This window comes from Cyprinus carpio, chromosome B24, assembly GCF_018340385.1.
Source record: "Cyprinus carpio isolate SPL01 chromosome B24, ASM1834038v1, whole genome shotgun sequence".
NCBI classification, from domain to species: Eukaryota; Metazoa; Chordata; class Actinopteri; order Cypriniformes; family Cyprinidae; genus Cyprinus; species Cyprinus carpio.
The window spans coordinates 632,139-645,760 of NC_056620.1; the positions used below are offsets into that span (position 1 = coordinate 632,139).

The 13,622-nt window shown below is 38.2% G+C and overlaps 2 protein-coding genes across 3 annotated transcripts; one reads left to right on the forward strand and one right to left on the reverse strand.

Moving 5' to 3' along the window:
- The first annotated feature begins 361 nt into the window (after positions 1-361).
- Positions 362-5,719, forward strand: LOC109106979. Its single transcript, XM_042752056.1, has 7 exons — positions 362-505; positions 1,089-1,759; positions 2,085-2,130; positions 3,757-3,848; positions 4,291-4,401; positions 5,045-5,318; positions 5,495-5,719. The coding sequence occupies exons 1-7, from the start codon at positions 491-493 to the stop codon at positions 5,717-5,719; spliced, it is 1,434 nt and encodes a 477-aa protein (XP_042607990.1). The 5' UTR covers positions 362-490.
- A 732-nt stretch (positions 5,720-6,451) lies between these two features.
- LOC109082021 lies at positions 6,452-13,618 on the reverse strand. 2 transcript variants are annotated; one of them, XM_042752054.1, is made up of 13 exons: positions 13,430-13,618; positions 12,434-12,509; positions 11,883-12,139; positions 11,688-11,741; positions 11,461-11,534; positions 11,181-11,356; positions 10,684-10,881; positions 8,992-9,078; positions 8,621-8,874; positions 8,347-8,475; positions 7,270-7,410; positions 6,999-7,116; positions 6,452-6,669 (listed from the first exon to the last, which is right to left on the reverse strand). In XM_042752054.1, the coding sequence occupies exons 1-13, from the start codon at positions 13,460-13,462 to the stop codon at positions 6,452-6,454; spliced, it is 1,815 nt and encodes a 604-aa protein (XP_042607988.1). In that variant the 5' UTR covers positions 13,463-13,618. The 2 variants fall into 2 exon arrangements, with proteins under 2 accessions (XP_042607988.1, XP_042607989.1); XM_042752055.1 differs by lacking the exon at positions 12,434-12,509.
- Positions 13,619-13,622: the final 4 nt, after the last annotated feature.

The window sequence follows — 13,622 nt, forward strand, 5'->3', positions numbered from 1 at the left end:
AAATAGTGATCTGAAAACTGGTGTGCGAATAGGTGAAAAAAAGTTTTGAAACTCTGAAAACTGAGGTTCGAAAGGGCGAAACGTATTACATTACATTACATTTGTACTCCTATTGCAGACTATTTTTTCAGAGCCGAGTTTACAACACCCACTTTGCGGAGATACGCCTACACAGTTGCGAGCTTGCGACTCACGTGATTTGTGGCAGCGTTGTCACACAGCTCTGTTCTGAAACTCTGAAACTCAGACTGAGCGAAAATGAAGCTTCGCAACCTCGCAACTTAAAAAAAAAAGGCTGGGGGGAGGGCCTTCTGCTCTTGGCCAATGCTTTGCTGTCTGCTGACGTACAGTCCAATCACAAGTCGTATTTACTGGAAAGGTGGGATTGACCGACTGCTCCGCCAATGACGAAAGCGCACAGGATACGCAAACAGAGGATGCACGGATCTCTGGCCAGGCGGTCCCGTCTAGAGCTGCAAGAACCACGTCCATGGCTGGGAGAGAGGTGAAAAACTTTGTTAACAGTACCATGTTGTAACCATTAACTTTAGCTAACTAAAAAGCTAGCTAATACCTGTGAACTTATTAGCCTGCTTGTGATCATCTCTGTAGTCACTAGCTAACTGAGGCTGTGTTCGAAACTTTAAAGTAAAGTTATGGTGAATTTTCCTGAGCAGATTGATCACTCCTCCTGACCATGACTAACGTTAACCCTCAACATGCCATAGTGAAATGTCCATTTTCATTCATTTGGGTTTCGTGGGGTGAAATAATAGCCTACATTTGCTGCCGATGTATGCATATACATTTAAAATTATGATGTTGAAAGACACTATCATATTTTACTGCTCACAGCTGTCTTGTTTTGGTAAAAGTGACAACTTCCAAGTTTGATGTCAATCACAATATAAAAATGTAGGTAGAATCTTGAAGGTTTGAGCTGTTTGGAAACTGCATACAAAATTATAGGCTATGCTATGCATTTCATGTATTGATCTTTTGGCATTGTTCTGTATTTGCAAGTTTACTGTTGTTTCTGTGACGTTCTTGGAGTGCTAATTTCTAATTAATTTCCCTTTTATTGCCAGGATGTCCTTCGGGAGGAGTTACTTGAGCGGCTGCAGTCTAGAGTGCAGCAAGCACTTTCAAGACAACCTGTCGATTTGGACTTCCTCGAGTTTGTCTGCAACAATGAATTAATTTTAATTCAGTCTTTTGCTGATCAGATACACATTGGCACTGACATTTTGCAGCAGTTAAACCATTTGTTGGAGCTGGTCCAAGCTGCAGTTGAAAACAATCCAGCTGTGTCACATTTAGACACCTCTGTGGGGTTAAGAGGAGGACCCAGGCTGATTATACAGAGAGATCAGTTGCATTACTTACTAGAAGCACAATTCTCAGTACCCTGTATAGCTCAGTTGTTAGGGGTATCACAACGCACTATATTCCGTAGGATGGAGGAATATGGACTAAGTGTGACAGGATGCTACAGCACCATGACTGACTCAGAACTTGATAACATGGTGAGAGCTATAAAAACCCAGATGCCCAATGCAGGGTACAGAAATGTGAAGGGACAGCTCATGGCAATGGGTAGCCGTGTGCAGTGGGAGAGGATAAAGGCATCGATGCATCGTGTGGATGCCGCTGGAGTTCTTTCCCGACTTGCACAACTTGGCTGCATTGTGCGAAGATCATACTCAGTTCGAGGTCCCCTTGCGCTGGTGCATGTTGACACCAACCATAAACTTATCAGGTATGTTTTAGGTATGTTTTTATGTATTTTAAGCTAACTTTATCCTGGCAAAGGTGTTATGTAAATCAGTGGTTTTAAACTCAGGTCCTTGGGGGCCCTCTGACCTCCAGGACCGAAGTTGAGGCTAATTCCCTGGGTGTGATATGAGTCCACAATAGTGTATTTGTATCTCTCTGTCCACCTCTATAGTATCCAACCCAATTTTACACCAAAGTTACAACTTTATTTAAAGCATGCAAGGCAGTGATCTGTTTGACATGGTAATTATCAGTCAATAATGTTCTTTTTGTTTGTTTTTTTGTTTTGTATTACTTTTTGTTCATAGGTACAACCTGATAATATTTGGTGGAGTTGATGGATTTTCCAGAAAGGTAGTACAATTCATGTTTAAAATATCCACTTTGCTAGGTAAATAATTTCAATTCAAGCAATAGAAAGGTTGGATTTCTATCTACAGTACAGAAGGATAAGTGGTTGAGAATGTGGTTGAGTGATATGATATTTTAAGTCCCCCAAATATTGTAGAATATATGAAAGAAATAGTTTTTGCAATTCTATAACATTCAGTAAGGAAAATCTTTGTATGAAGGCCAGAACCCTACAGACCTTATTTATATTATATTATTGTTACTGTTGTTGATAATGTACACATACTTAAATATGACAAGCTTGTAGAACATGTTAATCCTCAGCAAGATGCATTACTTAAGCTTTTGCCATGGTTTACTTGCCTCATATGGATTCAGGTAGAAATAAAGTAATTGGCAATGTGAACAAGATGCCTTCACCTAACGATTATTTTAATTGTGTTTTTGGTTACTGAAAACATTTTTGAATGTAAATTAGGAAAATGCATTTCACAAGTTGCAGAGCACAAAGTCACATCCACTAATTGCGAACACTAATTGCGAGTCTTACAGGTTAAAAAAAGTTACATATTATCATAAGGATGGATAGAGATCAGCAAATAAATGTTAGCATTTGTGAGGTTGTAACCAGCAAATGTTGATAATTTTATTTGATAAATGACTAATATGATCATGCTGTTTAAAATAATATATTTTTTACCGAATGACTAATTGGTTAATGGAATTTTCTTCTGCTATACTGAACATCATCAGTACATACATGATTACTGTTTCCTTTTTAAACAGTTCTAAACTTTGTTGTTGATTGCTGTGTCACTAAATCTTTTTAGTTAATAATCAGTAATTATTTACACAGGTCCTGTATTTGGATGCAGCAACTAAAAACCGTGCAGCAGTACAGCATTCTCCTTTTTCTTTGAGGCCACCTGGCTCCATGGTGTTCCATCAAGGTAATTATTATTATTAGATTGTTTTATTTATTTTTCAAATAATATATATTATCTGCCTGTCTTATTATTGCGGGCAGCTGTGGCTCTGGAGATAGAGCGGGTTGCCTGTTAATCGGAAGAATGGAGGTTCAATCCCCGGCTCCTCCAGGCTACATGTCAAAGCGTCTTTGGGCAAGATACTGTCATATGGATTCAGGTAGAAATAAAGTAATTGGCAATGTGAACAAGATGCCTTCACCTAACGATTATTTTAATTGTGTTTCATCCACTAATAAAACATTTTTGAATGTAAATTAGGAAAATGCATTTCACAAGTTGCAGAGCACAAAGTCACATCCACTAATTGCAAACACTAATTGCGAGTCTTACAGGTTAAAAAAAGTTACATATTATCATAAGGATGGATAGAGATCAGCAAATAAATGTTAGCATTTGTGAGGTTGTAACCAGCAAATGCTGATAATTTTATTTGATAAATGACTAATACGATCATGCTGTTTAAAATAATATATTTTACCCGAATGACTAATTGGTTAATGGAATTTTCTCTGCTATACTGAACATCATCAGTACATACATGATTACTGTTTCCTTTTTAAACAGTTCTAAACTTTGTTGTTGATTGTAATTGCTGTGTCACTAAATCTTTTTAGTTAATAATCAGTAATTATTTACACAGGTCCTGTATTTGGATGCAGCAACTAACAACCGTGCCAGTACAGCATTCTCCTTTTTCTTTGAGGCCACCCAGCTCCATGGTGTTCCATCAAGGTAATTATTATTATTAGATTGTTTTATTTATTTTTCAAATAATATATATTATCTGCCTGTCTTATTATTGCATGCAGCTGTGGCTCTGGAGATAGAGCGGGTTGCCCGTTAATCGGAAGAATGGAGGTTCAGTCCCCGGCTCCTCCAGGCTACATGTCAAAGCGTCTTTGGGCAAGATACTGCTGTTCCACCAGTGTATGAATGTGTGTGAATGGGGAATTCGATGTAGTGTAAAAGCTCTTTGAGTGGTCGCAGAGACTAGATGGGCGCTATACAAATATAGAGCATTTATTAATTTTTAATTTGAATTAATTAATTATCCCTAAAATACAGAAAATTTTGTTGAGGAAACTCTTTCAGTCATTTTAGTTGTTTCATCTAACTGTCAGATTCACTGCTGCAGATATTCTTGATTACACCTCATATTATTTCTATGTTACAGGGTTCGCGGAGATCAAGGAGTTGAAAATTTGGACATCGCCTACTTCATGTTTGCGAGACGTGGAACCGGCCGAGCTAGCTTTATCTCGGGAAAAAGTGTACACAATCAAAGGTAATATGAAATACCTGCTGTCCGAAGATTTTTACTTTAGAGATTTAACTTTTTTAGCTGTCCTAACTAAAACCCACTATCTTTACATTTACATTGATTCATTTAGCTGTCGCTTTTATCCAAAGCGACTTACAATTGCTAAGTATGTTAGAGGTCGCACGCCTCTGGAGCAACTAGGGGTTAAGTGTCTTGCTCAGGGACACATTGGTGTGTCACAGTGGATTCAAACCCGAAACTCTCACACAAAAGGCATGTCTTATCCACTGTGCCATCAACACCCCCCATCAATTGGTTTTTACAGTATATTCGAAAAATAATCTAACAAGTGATCCAACATTAGCTACTGTCTTAGTTCTGATATCTGTGATCATATACAGTTGAATGGCTGGGGAAGTCCCATTTTGCTTTGTACACTTCCTTGTGCAAACCTTCAATGAAAATGTTGTGTTCTGCACACGTTTGCCTTCATTTCACTCATTGCCACATTTTGGCATTCATGTATCCTTTGAGGTTCACACTGTCTCACAGCTTTCTGGACCAGAGTATCTAATTATTATAAATGATATAGCACTTATTAAACAAATGAGAATTGCATTACATTTTGCCAATACCCATGTCTGATAGACATTTTGTACTTTTAAAGAATCGAACGGATGTGGCGAGACGTGTGGATGGCTGTCACCTGCATCTTTTATGATGTGCTTCACACACTGGAGGAAGATGGTTTCCTGGATATTTCCAACACGGTGCACCTTTTCTGCGTGCATTATGTCTTCTTACCTCGCCTTCGAGCAGCATTACACATCTTTGCAGCAGGTTGGAATAGCCATCCCCTCAGGACAGAGGGAAACCACACTCCACAGCAGCTCTGGCATATGGGGCAACTCAACACTCCAGAGGAAGAGGAAAATCTTGAGGTAGGACAGCTTTGTTAACGATTATCACTGTGGTATAAGCTGTTTTGTATTCTTTGCTTGTCAGCTAGCATGAAGCAAACATACAAATGTTATTTTTTTTTAATAATTATTAGGGGTTAAGGCTTAAAGTGTCCTCTGTGTGTTAGGCCTACACTAAAATCTCTCCATTTGTTTAGGAACTGCAAAACCCAGAACTACATTGGGAGGATGCCCTGATGACCCCTGAGACCTCTGTCAGTGGAGTTCAGGTCCCAGAATTTGAGGTGCCTCTGGCTGATGAAGATCTGGCAGCACTTCAGTCTGCAATTGACCCTCTAACTGATTCAGATTCAAATGGCTGTGACCTTTATATCGAGGTGCTAAACTTTGTTAGACTAAACACTTCAACACCCATTGATTAGGCAATTAAGTGTCCTTAAGCACAAAAATCTCGAACATCCTACATGTAATCGGCCATAAACTATATGCTACAAGTCACATTCACTTTAAATTTGTTAATTTCATCCTTGGGCAAAGGTTTAACAAAAGCCAGCCAGCTTTCTTCATTTTTAAGACAGGGTTACCAATGTTCCAGCAAACCAAATTCTGATTTGTATGTGAAATTCGATACCTTTTTTTCTGTGACTTTTTTTGAAAATTATTTTATTTTTCATTAACAGAAAATTTCAATTTAGATTAACATTGGACATGAACACATTTGTGACAAAGCTGGAGAAATAAGAGATTTGAATGTGCAGCAATGCAACTTGAAATGCAACATCAAAACTACAAAATTGTCTTTACTGTACACTATCAAGTATTAATGATTGTTGAACACTCACAGTACAACAGGTTGTGAACAGTCTCTTAAAATATTTGGTTTAAACATTGTAAATGTAATCCTGAATGAATACTGGACACAAAGGGAATACTGTGAATAAACACTTACCGAACATGCATTTTGTAATTTCTGTTTTTAAAACACCATTCATTATGACAACATTACATTATGCTACAACTCCACGGCCTGTAAAGATAACATTTTTTTTCTTTACTTCAACATTGTTAAATATACGTTGGCCTAAAATAAATGAAATGTGAAAAAAGGAAATTGAGAACTGACATGTTTCACACATGTATTGCATGGAGCTGCATTATATCAGTCCAAATCCAGTATCGGATGTCCCGATAGATGCTTCAAGTGCTTGTTTAAGTTCCTCATAAGTTGAGAAGTGGCCAGGGATGCGTAGGCTCTGGTAACAAGTCGAGGATTTTGGGAACTCCCCACGTACCACCTCCAGCTTCAGCTGCCCAGAGAGAACTTCCCATCCAGTCCAAAACTTGAGTAGGTTCATCCGAGAGGTTGCTGGTGCTAGAAAAAGAAAAGCTTTTTTCACAATAACTCAAACGTAATTATTCAACTCATAAAATAAATGACAGGAAATTGTATTAATTGGGGAAATGATCAATATTTAGACGTATTAGGGATGGGTTGCTATGCAACACAAGGTTCAGGCTAAGGACAACATCTCTTTAAGGAGGAAGCGTAATGTGACTATGACTTTAAGCTGTGGGTTAAGGTAAAAAATAATAATAAAACATACACGGCGAACACAACTTTGCACTTACATTACAAGTGTCTTATGCTGTGTCATTGTTCATTGACATCTGCATAATGAGAAGTATATGGATATGACATACCCGTTTCAATGAAATGCCGAAGGTACATTCCAATTTTGGCTCTTGTCTCAAGTGGAAATTCCTCGTCGTCGTCCTCAACAACCTCACTTGTTGGCCAGATGATGTGATCAATCATGACCTTGTCGCACAAATTTGACATAAATTTCTTTAAATTAAAAGTGAAAACAATATACAGTATAACAAGTTATTACACCCTTGACCAATATCATACATAAAATTCATTCAAATGTAAAGATAACAAATCAACCGTAGGCCCCCATAGGAGTATTACCTGGGGGCTGCAGATAACTTCTTTTTCACACGGAAAGACAGCTTCAGCCACATCTCTTCTTTCTGACAGTATTGACCACACTCCTGTTTCTTTTAAGCCCTTTCTCATCTGTTTGATCTGAGAAGCGGTTCTTCCCAGAATCTGCAATAATCATAACACACACACACAGATACAATCAAAAATCTTAAGTAAAAAGATAGTTATTGGTGGCTGAAGTGGACAATATAGCCATTATTTTTTTTTTTAAATCTGAGCTCCTTTGGATAATTGTCTAAAAATGTAGACAACACAGGTGATAGGAATGACACAATGACCTGTTTGCTCTTTAATCTGGGTCTCAGTAAGGTATTCAAATATTGCTTTGATTCATAACCACTGATTAGAACTCACTTTCAACTCTGGGAGTATATCACATGAGAAGAAAATAGGGAGTGAGAGCATGAGTAAAATTATTCACCAAAAATAATTCCATTGCAATACTGAAATTATGGCCTGCTGACAGAAGGTCATGGGATCATTACATGTAAAAAAAATTCACCCTCAAAGCAACACGAATGTTGACACAAATGTCCTGAATTTGATATAAGCAACTCTGGACTGCAAAATGACTGACCGACTGTTGGACAAGGTGATGTATAGTACAAGGTATTTATTTGTCACTTTACAACAGGTTCTAAAGTGAAATTGAGTCTGTAACTCCCTTCTGCTATGTAGCAGACAATATACAGTAATATGAAAGCAATTATGAAAATGGTAAACAGAAATAATCTATAATCAATGGAGCAGTGCTGAGGATGAATTTGAGCTTAAAAGTCTGAATCAGCTTTTGGGGGAAAAGCTGGTGGTGCGTTAGCTGAAACTTCTATATCTCTTCCCAGAAGGCAGCAGGGTGAACAGGCTGAACCATCACCCCTTTTATATAAGGTATAGGTAGGTATAGTGTGCCGCTTCCCAGTGGACAAAAACTACTGACTAATGAAAAACAGCTGAGTCGTGTATCATAAGCAAGACAAAAGATGGTTTTAGATTCAATACGATGATATAAAAGTATTAGGTTATGTGAACTAATGTCATTACCGCATGCTGCAACAGCCTCTGATGAAGATATTGTCTGTTCAGATTAGTCAGTCGTGGCAATTCCCACATGTCGGCTAGGCTATTGACAGCCGCTTTCTGGTCCTCAGATAGCTCCCTGTTGCCATCCAGCTGAGGGAGAGAAATAAGTTCCCCACATTAGTCTCTTATTTTATCACACACACACACACACACACACACACACACACACACACACACACACACACACACACACACACACACACCAAAAAAAGCTTCACAACAAAACACTTCCTACCAACTGGATTGTGTTCCTTCGATCGATATCAGGGCAATCCTCCAATACCAATGTCGCTGTCTCCAATTGGCCCCCTAAGAGCACATGGACTACAGCAGGACTGATCCCTGGCAATCCCGGGCCACCATGTATAAATGAATGTCCCACCATTCTACCTGCCATCAGAAAAAGGTCAGAATCAATGAGTGGCTGGGAGGCACATGGGATGAGGTGATCCTTCTGTCCCTCAAACAGCCTAGTCACATCAGCATTGCCTGTAAATAAAGATGAAACAAGAGTTAGCATAAGGCACAGTACAGGTCTTCTCAAGTTTAGGTCATGAAAAATTTCCCAGTGTTGAAAGATATAAACAAAACTAAACTAAGACATACCAAAATTGATGTGGAATCCAGACTGCAAGGTCTGCATAGCAAAGCTGATGAAGTACCGACTTACACCATCACCGATGGCAGCATCACCTAAACGGAAAGGATAATTGTTAAATCACTACAAAAGGGTATGTGATTGACTGTCAAGGACCTGGAACCACTTACAATGTAGGGTGAAAGTAAGAGGCGGTCATGTCAAGCTAGCATTGGCTTGGGTTTACTTTGTTCATAGCAAACACTAAAAATGTGTAAAGTTTGTCATTCAAACATTGGCCCACATCTTTTATAAGGCTGTGTTACAAAAACTCCAACAAAGAGACATGTCAATGATAGAAAGGAGCAATCTCTTTTTGAACCTGTTACACCTGCAGGAAGCATCAACTATTGTTGTCCGAGTCTGATGAGATATATGTGAAGTGAGGGGGAATGACAAAAAAACACACTTCACCTAGAATTTATGCACAATATAATTTGCAATTTAATGTAGTCTGCGTAATAATTAAAAGGAATTAATAACAAACCGAACAGATAACTGAGTAACTGTGAGTGTGGCCAAATCGAGAATGTAATTTCAGTTGTATTTTGCATGCATGTTGTTACAGGCTTATACCTGCATCCCAAATTATTGTTATATGTGTTTCTAAACCCGACAGGATGGTCCCAGTTTTGCCAACCTGAGCTAAACGCACATATCACTAAATGAAGGTTACATTGTTATTATATAACAAACAGTGCTTGCAGAAGCACAAGCACTAACCCTTATCAGTTAATCAATCTCAATATTGAAATTGTGACTAGGGCTGCACGATATGAGGAAAAGCTGCGATGTGCGATAACATTATTTAATATTGTGATGACAATATGACTTGAGATAAATATTCAAATGTGGATGCTATACTGTTCCCATGTCTTAGTGCTTTAATAGGTTCTTTGCATGATAGGTCAAACGTTTATTACCTGCCTGGTTCAGATTACACGATTTTAGCGCGATTTTGGCACGATCCGTTTGACGTAGGGTGTCGTGAAGATTCGTAAACGACAACGGGTGTCGGGACGCAAGATTCGATCGTTTCATCTCGTATATTGTGTCATAGTGGGCGACAACCTACGTCGCATCTGCGATGCTTCACGACATCACGACAGAAAGACTAGCATGTTTAATTTTTTAACACTCCTCCATGACGGGTTGAGTAAGTGAGCAAGAGTGAGTGTGCGCGAGTGAGTGAGAGTGCGAGCAACAGTGAGTGTGTGTGTGTGTGTGTGTGTGAGCTTGTGCGAGTGAGTGAGTGAGTGAGCGAGGGACAGTGAGTGTGTGTGTGTGTGTGTGTGCGTGTGTGTGCGAGCTATGTTTGCGAGTGTGTGCGTGTGACCGCACGCGATGACTGGTCGGAAAGCAACGTATAGTCCGACATGTTTCTTGTCCACACACGACAAGATTTTACTAGTCAAAATCGTGTAATATGACACCGTGACTATCTTAACAGAAACAAAAATCTTGTAATCTGAACCAGGCATTTATTCATCGTGTCAGGCTGTCTGTTGCGATGTGTTCATTGCACGAGTTCATACCGCGATGACGATGAAAATTCGATGTATCGTTCAACCCTAATTGTGACTGAAAAAACTCTTTACAAGTTATGCCATGTATATTATATTGTTAAAACCTTGGTTAAAAATTTAAAGAAACATTCTTACCTTCCAGCACACAGTGAAGTGGGGAGGCCCATTTAGTTCTCTGAGTCTTGTAGAATGCGATTACTGCCTTTTCTCTCTCTTCAACATCAGAATGTAGGTCCATCGAGAAGCGAAGAGGTATCTCCAGCTGTTGCTCCCTCAAGATAACTCTTCTGAACAGTGTTGCTGCACTTGAAGCATTCATGATTCGCTTCCATTCTATGAAATATAAAATAAATACACAAACAAAAAAAAATAAACATTAAACAGTCAAATACATTTCAGTGTGATATTAAAAATGTACAGAGCCTGATTACTATGTATTTGAGTGTATTAATCAGCATGATTACAAACAATTAACATCAAACAGAAGCCAAAGATGCAGGTCCTGTAAGAGGGACAGGACAGGTTAACATGACAATGACATTTAACAACTGACTTGTGGCAGCAAAAACAGAAAACTAAATATATTCTTGTGTTTGTGAGCTCTGTTAAAAGCTTATGCTCTTGACTGGCACCTGGGACAGTGGGATCAGCAAGCATAGTTGATGGTCCGGCCATGTCATTGACTACACCAGTGGGACTGGTGCTTTGTTCTGTAGTCCTGGAACCATGAGGCAAGAGATCAATTGTGCTTGAAGTCCCCTCTCTGGCATCATCTTCAAGTAATGGCATCAAGGTGTCTGCTGGAAATCTAAACATGTTTAGATATACCATGAGAACCTCAATTGTAATTAAAACTGTAAAAACATCACGTTAGTGAAATGTAAGACATGATGAATGCAAATTGATTAATACCCATCTCCACAAAAGCTGGCATGGTATGCAATATCCTCTCTGGGAAATTGGTTTTCACATATTGGGCATACTTCCTAAATACAGAAACAGAGAAATGTACAGATTTTTATTATAAATTTTAAGTATTATTATTATGTTTTAAATAAACTAAATACATTAAAAACATTGTAATTACATCTCGAAAGACATTCAGAAGTTGGGTATATTGAAAAAATGTAATACTCAACTGTAGTATTGACTTCTTTCTCTTCAATACTGACAATTTCAGGCTCATCACTGCTCTGTGAATTGGGAAACAAAATTCATTTTAGGTAGAAGGTTTGGGTTTGGAACAGACAAAAAAAGAGTTCTGAAGTGGAATTTGAAAGGTAATGAACCACACTTCATTCTTTAACATACTGAATAATGTGAGTGTTACTTACAATTTCAGCATTACAAGATTTGATGTGCAGAGCCAGGAACTGTAAAGGCATAACAACTCCACAGTTTTTGCATGAGGATTTTGGCATTTTGGAAAATTCTGGAGCATTGTGGGGGAGGGGGCTTGCATCTAGCTCCTCTTGTAGTGGGACAATGTACAGAATTAGTTTGCCATTATTTGTGACCGTTTTAAGGAGTCGTCCAGTGTAGCCCTCAGACTCTGTAGCGACAACTATCAATTTTCTCTGTCCTTGACCACCTTGTAATCAAAAAAATACACAAAGCAAATACATAATAACTTACTTTACTGTTTTTACAACTATGAGATGCCAAATAACATTGCTTTACTAATAAAGTATTTACTATACAAGACAAATACTATTAAAAAACAGTATCAAACACAAACCACCATAACTGTTTAAACTTGCAGATAAAACACTGGGGAGACTATGCTTCATGTCCAAAACTGGTTGTTCTAAAGCATGACTTCAAATTCATTCAGTGGGTTAAAAGCTCCAGCAGGTTTCCTTATCCTACACTCACTATAACTGACCTGTTGATTTATAACATAGCCAGCCTCCGGACAACTGCTTCAACTTGGGGTACTGCTCTTCAAGTTGACAGACAATCTAAACAAAGATTTCACATGAAAAGCAGTGATGCTTAGTGTAAGAGTAAATTTAATTAAATATGCAACTGCACTTAAACTGTTGCATGAATCACTCAAAAGGTTTGTATATATAGCGCCCTTACTTTATCAAAGCAAGAATTATTTCTATATTATTCTTCCATCTAAATTTCGTTACCCAACTACTTTTACACTGTTTAAGCGAACTACAACATGAAGACTTCATTCAACCATTTCTGAATTAAGTTGCCTGTATTATGAAGCAATGTGTCATGCATTTGTCCCTGTCAATTAAACAATTAAATTTGTTCCTTTACTTTAAGTATTTTAACCCATTATACTACTACTACTTACAGCACTGCCTCAAGTACTGAGAACCTTTGTGCTACTACTTGTTCCAGATCTACTTCAAGTACTTATCTACTACATCAAATATTGCTTAAAATACCTCTACTATCTACTTTTTTAAGTTGCAGCAAGCACAGACTTTTCTTGTTTTCCTTTTTTCTCACACCTTGAGACTTGAAACTAAACTTTTTATGTACCTTGGATCTGCATTAATAACAACAACATTAGAATATACTTGTATGTGTACAAGTTTTGTCACAAGTCCCATGCAAGCAGTGGTTCTATTTACATATTTGAAAATTCATAGATCCAGAATTTCTAAATGAGGGAGAAAAGAGTAGATGTGCTTCCAGACCCTTTTCAGAAGTTTTTAGAACACTGTATGTGGGAAAACCATGTAAAACAAATATTAACCACAGCAGAATTTTAACGTGAGTGTAGGGGGTCTTTAAAAAGGTTATAATGAAGCAATAACCATTTAACTGAAATAGTGATTAGCAAATTGCAAATTGATGTTAGAATAGAAGAGTTAAACACTTGTGACGCAACAAAAACACATCAAATCTAGATTACCTCCTCATGGCAAGAGTTATCAGCCACTGTCATGGTTCTTTTCCCCAAGCCTGCCTCGAGGAGTTTGATTTCTTCAGATGGCTTTGGTGTGCGATCAGTCGGACTAGACAGCAACAAAAACTGAAGCCTGACATATTTTATGGCTATCGCTGGAGATATTTTGGATAGAGCAGCAGGGCGTTTCTTGGAGCGA